This window comes from Populus euphratica, unplaced genomic scaffold (genome assembly GCF_000495115.2).
Source record: "Populus euphratica unplaced genomic scaffold, PopEup_1.0 scaffold3.1, whole genome shotgun sequence".
NCBI lineage: Eukaryota > Viridiplantae > Streptophyta > Magnoliopsida > Malpighiales > Salicaceae > Populus > Populus euphratica.
In genome coordinates, this window is record NW_011499847.1 from 1,299,714 (window position 1) to 1,308,127 (window position 8,414).

At 31.9% G+C, this 8,414-nt stretch overlaps 1 protein-coding gene across 1 annotated transcript; it reads right to left on the reverse strand.

The window, feature by feature from the left end:
- Window positions 1–338: 338 nt before the first annotated feature.
- On the reverse strand, window positions 339–2,177 carry LOC105140243 (cytokinin riboside 5'-monophosphate phosphoribohydrolase LOG5-like). Its single transcript, XM_011046989.1, has 7 exons — window positions 1,923–2,177; window positions 1,738–1,835; window positions 1,598–1,628; window positions 1,347–1,446; window positions 1,148–1,218; window positions 923–1,066; window positions 339–749 (listed from the first exon to the last, which is right to left on the reverse strand). Exons 1-7 carry the CDS (start codon window positions 2,037–2,039, stop codon window positions 639–641), a joined length of 672 nt encoding a protein of 223 aa, XP_011045291.1. The 5' UTR covers window positions 2,040–2,177; the 3' UTR covers window positions 339–638.
- Window positions 2,178–8,414: the final 6,237 nt, after the last annotated feature.

Sequence of the window (8,414 nt, forward strand, 5' to 3'; positions counted from 1 at the left end):
CTCTCTCTCTCTTTTACAGTAGCACAAAACAAACAGCCTCTGGACTCTCCAGCTACAGTTCAAAAAATCCCTGTCCAAGCTACTGTACTGTAGCAGTAGTAGTATTCCCTGATCATTCATACCCGACCAGCCAGCCCAGCAAACACCGAGCTGGTACAGAGCACTCTACACGTCCACCCACCAACGCAAGCCCCACCATTCAAGGTCCCCAAGTTGATGTCAATTGCACAAAACACCACACAAGATAAGGCATATGTAGTTGGCTATAGAGAGCATTGTCCATAGAGAATAAAGCTGCTTTTTTTTTTTTTGAATTTTTGCTGCTTCTTGTTTCTATATGGATATTAATCATTTGAACATAAACATAATTCAAGGTACAAAATATCACTACTACAATCTTAATAACCCAAGTAAAATTTTGACTGCCTTCTTCCTTTGATGAAGTGCTAGTAAAGCATGCACAAAAAAGACCCACTTGTCACTTTTTTCACTCCTCTAATCCCAAGTCATTCATACCGAACCAGAACATTATGGAATCGTTGGTATGTGAACCAAAATCAAGACTAAAAAGCAAAGAAAGAAAGCCTAAAGCACCTTTTTATCCCTAACTTCGTATCTTCCTTTATATTGTCTCTCCTTTATAAAGCAACTTCAGTATGCAAAGTTGTAGCATTGAACGCCACCTGTTGTTGCTGCTCAATCTCCCAGCTTGCCTTGGCTATAACTCCATCAAGCACAGGCACGTACTCCTAATCAAAACAGCGCATCATTCACAGATAAACAATACATAAGAAATCGAAGAGGACACCAACATGGAAAACAGCGACGGATTATTTCTTCAAACATCAGGTTGTCTTATCCATAAATGAACTCCTCCAAATTATATGGCCTCTGAAAAGAATGCAAAACCTCAGTAACCCACCTCAAGTTTTTGAACAAGTTCTTTGGCATTTGGTGCAGAGACAATGATGTTGCGTTGAGAAGGCTTGATAAAGCCATCATCCACGGCTTTGTCAATGAATGTCAGAAGATAATTGTAGTAGCCATCAACATTAAGCAAACCCACCTGTGCTTTTTTTGGGAAACAGAGTCAAGAGCTTGAAATAGAGAGCCATGATTCTTTGAGGGGCATGCAAGGAAAACTCACAGGTTTGTCATGGATGCCTAACTGAGCCCAAGTAGTCACTTCTAATAACTCCTCCAGAGTGCCATAGCCACCTGCAACCAAAGTAAAGGGATGAAGAAGAAATTATAAACACAAAAAACATCATTGATTACTACGAGAACTAAAAAAGAGACGAGTTCGCGTGATCTATTTATCCATAAGAGCGAGAAATGTATGGGACCTGGTAGCGCTATAAAACAATCAGAATTGCGGGCCATTTCTGCCTTTCTTTGGTGCATGTCGGCTACTGGCTTTACCTCTCCAACTGTTTCTCCTGTGATCTGTAGTTGCACACACATACAAATATATAAAGATACAATCTTTGCACACAATGAAGCTAAAAGTTTCAAACTTTAGACCCCCAAAAACTGAAAAAATACCACCAACTAGAACAAAACATAAAGAAAATCCATCACAAATGAGATCTTGCACCTCTTTGCTCATCAAAGTTCTTGGTATGATCCTGGAAACAAAATCAGTATTAAAATTAGGCTACTCATGCAAGAAGATGCGAAACCAATCAAAATAATAATCTACCCAGAAAAAGCAAAAGGAGTAAGTACATATTGTACCCAAGAACATTGCCTCCACCACTATGAACAGCTTGAGAAACCAAGCCCATCAGTCCAATGCTTCCACCTCCATACACAAGATCTAACCTTTTTGCCACCTTCAACGGAAAACACAAAAAACCCTTTTAAGTACCGAACACAAAAGCCCGAGAAAACACAAAGTGAAAACACGAAGTATAATTTACCAGCTCTTGACCTAGTTCAGTAGCAGCATCTCTGTAGCATTTTCTCTTCCCAGTACTGCTACCACAAAACACACAAACCCTCTTGAATCTTGATGGTTTCAATACCTTTCCCTCCATTATCCTATTCTTTTTTTTAGCAAAATTTAGCTTCTAGATCAATCACTACAGAAACTTAAAAAGCGCGTGAAATTTTTGTGCGTGAGTACTGCAATGTTAAATGTAACAGAACAGCCACTATTTATAGACACAATAAAACAATATTAAAAAAGAAAATAAAGTTCACCAAAAGAAAAAAGAAAAATAAGAAAATAAAATAAAAGACAAAAGGAAAATAAAAAATCAAAATACTACATACAAACCAAACAACAATGATGAAGGGATTGTGATGAAGTAAGACAAAAAGGGCTCAAAGGGACGGGCAGAATGAGCAGTCTCTGCTATCCACCCATGACTTACACGTGGCTTATTGTGATGCCTTAAATCATGAAGGTTTCATGCTCTGCAGACATTATCCAATCTCCACCCATCTCTCACTCCCACTCCCTTGTGACATTTTTAATGCAATGCAGTCATAACTTGGAGGCTAAAACACGTGCAGGGGCTCCCTGCTCTAAATTCAAATTAAGATTGATACTATGCTATTATTTAAGTATTGGACTGCAGATTATCTAACAAATGGGTCAAGCAATTTGGGGGATAAGCCACAGCTAGGAACGCAGTAGCATAGTTGTCATGTCCAGGAGGAGCTTCAGATCGCTGGATTGATTGTTTGGTGTATAAATTGGTAGGTTAATTCAAATTTATTCTAAAACTAATATTAAAAAATATCATTTTGGATAAGATTATTAGAGAAGAAAACTTGAAAGATTTTATTTCGGATAAAAAAAATTTGGAGCTGATCCTGTCGAGTTAGAAAGTTATGGGTTAATTTTCAAAACAATTAGAAAAAAAGCCCTCTAATTATATTAGTTTTCACCAGTAGACTGATTTTAATAAGCATTGCTAGCAGCCCTTGTAGAATGTCACCATTGGCCAATGCGCAAGGGTTTAGATTAGATAAGAGACTTGGCCTGGTGATTCTGATAAGTTATTAATCATAGAATAATCCTTGTGTTGCTTGTATATTTGCCTGGTCTATTCTTTCCCGAAGCAAAAGCCTATCTTGCTCCCCACTTCCACTTGCCTTTTTATCCACGAAGAAAACAATGCTCTGCCTCCCAAGTGAAGTCTTTCTAAAGAGAAAAAGGAAAGGAACTGAAAAACTCCTAGAGCATGGAGAATCGCGGGAAGAACTTGGCATTGGGAACGAAGACATGTTAAAAGTGCTTGCAATTTTCACAATTGTCATTTCGAGACCATGTCCCATGTACATGTTATAACTGGTTATTTGACTGTCAGTAAAATAATTTTTTTAATAAAAATAAATATATAAATTTTTTGAATATGTTTCCTGTTTTTAATCTAGTTATAAATCAAAAGGCATGTGTATGAATTTAATTATATATATATATATATCAAAAACTATTTATATTGATAAATATAAAAAATAAAATATTAACTTGTTTATTCAACTCGTTTCAAGAAAATTAACGTGTATATTAATATATTTTTTGACTTTAAATAAAAAAATATAATTACAAATAAAAAAATTGATAATTATATATAACAGAATACAATGAAAATCACATGATACGTTGATAAAAATATTTAAATTCTCAAGTTGACTTTTACTGTACTAGTAAAATGGAGCAAGCAATTGATACGAATGAAACATCATTTCGTCAGCTGTTATGTAATGATTTTATTAAAAAAAAAAGATGAAAAAAAAATAAATTACAAAAATAAAAAGATAAAAATAAAAAAATAATATATTTTTTTAAATGAAAGTGTAAAGAAAAATAAGGAAAGAAAAATCAAGACAGGAAAAAAATAGTGATAAGTAACCCTAGTGTAAAATAATTAAAATACCAAGTATAAAAAAAACTTATTGTTAAATAAACAAAATTATAATTTTATCACTGCTACAATATTACTATTAAAAAACAGGCAAAATTTATAATCATATCATCCAAGGAAAATATCATTTTTTAAAGTACACGTACAGTACAAATAAAAATAAATAAATATTATAATTTTGTCACCGCTGGAACAAAACAATTAGTAAACTTTACAATTATAATATCTTTACCTGAAAATATATTTTCCTTTTATTAATTGTATAATAATGTACACATAATTAACATACATGAAGGTAACGCTGCTAAATATTCCAATAATAATTGCTAGTAATTCCTAGCCTTTTTTTTTCCCAGTGAAGTAAATTTTTTTTCTTGATTAAGCTTTAAATAAGCTATCGATACTAAACTTATTCATTTACGATAAATTTACCGACCCAACCAGTGTCAAAATTGAAGAACGATCGTTGCTCGTACTTTTGGACATCCGAACATGCTGTACCAATCTTGCAAGATGAAAACATATTAATCAAAGTTATTAAATTAAATCTTCCTTAAGACTTAAGTTCTTTGAGTTTCGAATTACACTATAAATTTGTTTAATAATATTGATATTAACTTTCATGGACAACTAATTCTACATTAATAGGTTGTTTGTTTTTATATTTTAGAAATATTTAAAAAAAATAATTTTTTTTTATTTACTTCAAGTTAATAAATTTTTTATATTTTAGAAATATTTAAAAAAATAATAATTTTTTTTATTTACTTCAAGTTAAAATAATTTTTTAAAAATATATTTTAATACAAATAACAGCCGGTAAAACAAGTTATAATTAATTACTCGAACAACGGTAAACAAGTGGGGGTGACCGGCACCCAACTGGAGTGAAGTTCAGTTGTAGCAGTTGGGAAAACATCATGGTAATGATTATGCTATCACTTCCACAATTAATGGGTTTGCAGGCACAAGTGTGCAGGAGGGGGAGTTAGAGATGAATCTGTTTGCTGGGGAGCTAAATCAAAGATAACGGCTCTTGTTCTCTCCACCCTCCCTACCAGTTACATCACACTCACTTGTCCTAAAACTTTCATTGTCAAGTTGAACGAACTTTCAATAGATTATTTACTTCTCCCCGAAAAACAGGAGTCGGGAACCAGAACAGCGCGTTCAATCCAAACCCCATTTTTGACGGGGTTAACTGAACACAATGCTAACGTGGTGGAAGTGAATATAGTTCGAGAATTTTTTAAAAGTTTTTATTATTTAAAAATATATTAAAATAATATATTTTAGTTTGATATTAATAAATTAAAAAATAAAAATTTTAATTTCAAACTTTAAAAAAATTAAAAATTTAGAAATATACAGCCTATCTCAGATAAAAAAATTAAAAATTTAGAAATATACAGGGTGCTTTTCAAATAATAATATAATATTAACATTTCATAAATTATTTCAAATAAAGTAAGCAACAATCAAAAGAATAAGGATCAAATTTGATAGATAAAAAATTTCAATAAAAAAATAATAAGAAAAAACCAAATAACAATTATAAAGATTAAAACCAAAGTTAATATAAATTTAAATTAATAATTTTTAAAAAACAAGTCTAAAACTTAATTAGTTAAGTTATACCTCTTAAAGTTAACCTTGTTTTTATATTAAAAATAAATTTAAAATTTCATTAGTTAAGTGATACCAATCAGAATTAATATTATTTTTATATTTATTGCAGAATAATAAATTTTGTTTGGTAGTGATTTTAAAGTTTGAATTTCTTACCACTAAATTAACCCCCTTCCTTTTTTAGAAACTATTTATCTGTGGTATGTTTTATGTAGAGCTAATTTAATACAATTAATTACAATATAAAGATTTCCAAACTTCATCACGGTGAAAGCTAGCTAGTCTCTCGTTTGTTTATCTTTTGAAAGAAAAAAATTAGCATAGCAGGGAATTGAATACTTAAATTAAATAGTCCATTAATGGCAAATAATTAAATATACCAGGCACCTGTCTGCATGATAATTACGAAAACGCAACTCATTGCCATGTGCTCTTGATCCTCCACAGCAATTTTTTTTTTTTTTTTTGAAGATCCTCCATGCAAGTTTAAATGGGCGGAGAAGGTATATCCTCCATGCATGCATTCATCTAATCTATTTATAATAGCAAACCTAGCAGCATTTTCCTTTAAAAGCCGTCTTGAAAATGGAAACACTGACACTCGAAGGAACTTTTGAAGATAAAACAAATGAATCTCCGCCGTGCTTGAAATACGAATTAGGATTTCCAAGTTTTAAATATTTATAGCCTTTAACTTATTTATGCTATGGCTTTTGTTCTCTAGAGTTGAAGTTAAATAAAATAAAAAAACTCTCATATGATAAATTTTGAATAATAATAATATAAAAAAATGATATACAAAACTATTTAAAAAAAGAAGTTGGAGCTGATCTAGCTAATGAAATATAAATCAAATAAAATTCTAAAATAGTATCTTTTAATCTTAATTGAAGCATGATCCTAAGGCTAATTAGTCAATTCCACGAAGAACATGGAATGTAAAATGCATTCATAAAATCTTAGCCCGATACCATCACCAAATAAAAAGTTACAGCTCTTATGAAAAACATTGTTCAAATGCCCGTAAGTCGCAAATTGTCGTCGGGAAAATGGAAATTGAATCGTGGAGATAAGTTTCTAGCAGCGCCACCAACCTCTTAATTTTATTTTTGCCTGGTAGAGATCACACGAAACCTCCTCCTCGGTGCTCACAACTAGTTATCAAGCCATGTTCGGTTATTGGAGGGACAGGGTTACCTTGGGACCCACTTGAAGAGGATTTTTGAGACTTTTGATGGGGCTACCAAGCTGATTCACAGGAACTCGTATAGTAAGTAGCACGTTTCAATTAATGCTCCTGATGGACCCAACACGGGATGTTGTGTCTACGTGTCAACATCCCGCTACAGTTGAGGTTCTGGTTTAATTTGGCTACATCCTATCCAACTGTGTTTTTTTTTTAAAAAAAAAATTATTGTTTTTTATGTTTATTAATCATTTTAATATATTAATATTAAAATAATTTCTAAAAAATAAAAAATATCTTAATAATTTTTAAAACAAGAACTAATTTTAAAAATAACATCTATCAAACTCATAGACAATTGTCTTAGAATGCCTACTTTAATGTTTGCTGCTGCTTGGTAAAGGGTTCAAGATTGAGCTTCAGTGGTGGATGGATAATCTGTATGGAAAGTTGAATTCTACGGGATTCTATGGGGATGTAAGGCTATGTTTAATTGTGTTTTTTGAATTTATTTTTAGTTTTAAATTGATTTTTTAAAATATTTTAAGGTGTTTTGATGTAAATAATAATTTTTAAAAAATAATAAAAATTATTATTTTAATATATTTTAAAACAAAAAATATTTTAAAAAATAATATTTATCATTCTCAAATAACTCTAAATTATTTAAGTTAATCGTTATCATTTCGGGATAGGAAAAAAAGAAGAAGAAGATATGTTCATGTCTTTTTTATTTTTCTTATCTTGAGAAGATAAAAAATTATTTTAGAATTGATGTGAAGATATATTTATTTTTATATTTTAATTTCTGCACTTACAATTAATCCATTATATATACAGGACAGGCGGTGCCCCCATGAAATGAGCTTGGCGTCGCTGCTCTGTGAAAATTGAAAGGTGGCTTCACTGCCACAAGAACGGCGAAATCTTCACCAAGATGCTTCACTTATCAAGCAAATAGCTGATCCCACCCTTAGTGGTTGCTGGGAAGGCCACTAGATTGTTTGTGTTGTTGTCCAGTAAAAATCGATAGCGTTAAAGTGTTGGGGATATTTTATTTCGATAGACAAATATTATAGGATTTTGTGCAAATATGAGAGAGAGAGAGAGAGAGAGAGAGATCGGGTCGGTCATTATGGTTACTGGTCGTGCGGGCTCAGCCCACGCAACAAGCTTGGCCCAAACATTCCTTTTTTTCATGTATTATTAGCTATATATACATTTCTATATATTTTTTTTTTGTTTTGTATTATCACATATCAATTTTCAGAAGAGCCACTACATCAGCACAGGTTTTACAGTCACATTAAAAAAATCCATATTTATTGAAAATCGCATGATTTAGATTGGATATAATAGTAAGAATTATTCCCCGTAAATAAACTACAGCATTTAATTTACCACACTGAGCATCATTATATAATAACAATGTCAGGAAATTAACAGATCATATGCACTTCTTCTCTGTAGTCTTCTTTCTTCTCAGCACATGCATGGCCGTTGAAACAATTACAAATGAAGCAGGCAACACGTGCCTGTGATGTTTGACAAGCACGTAGATATGGGCAGATACAAAGGAAATGGCCTGTCCAAGCTTCGGGCTCTGGAGTCCAACATGCCATGCTGCATTGATACCTACGTTCAACTCTTTCATACGTAACTCAAAGAACAGCGACGGAGTCGTTTTAATATTATGTATATAGTTGTTTTTTAAATATATT

Bases quoted from the DNA above. Each gene is read 5' to 3' on its own strand.
- LOC105140243 (XM_011046989.1), bottom strand. From the start codon at position 2,039: ATGGAGGGAAAGGTATTGAAACCATCAAGATTCAAGAGGGTTTGTGTG. The intron at 1,447-1,597 runs GTGCAAGATCTC...GTGCAACTACAG, and splicing joins GAACTTTGATGAGCAAAGAG to ATCACAGGAGAAACAGTTGG. The intron at 1,219-1,346 runs GTCCCATACATT...CTTTGGTTGCAG, and splicing joins TTGTTTTATAGCGCTACCAG to GTGGCTATGGCACTCTGGAG.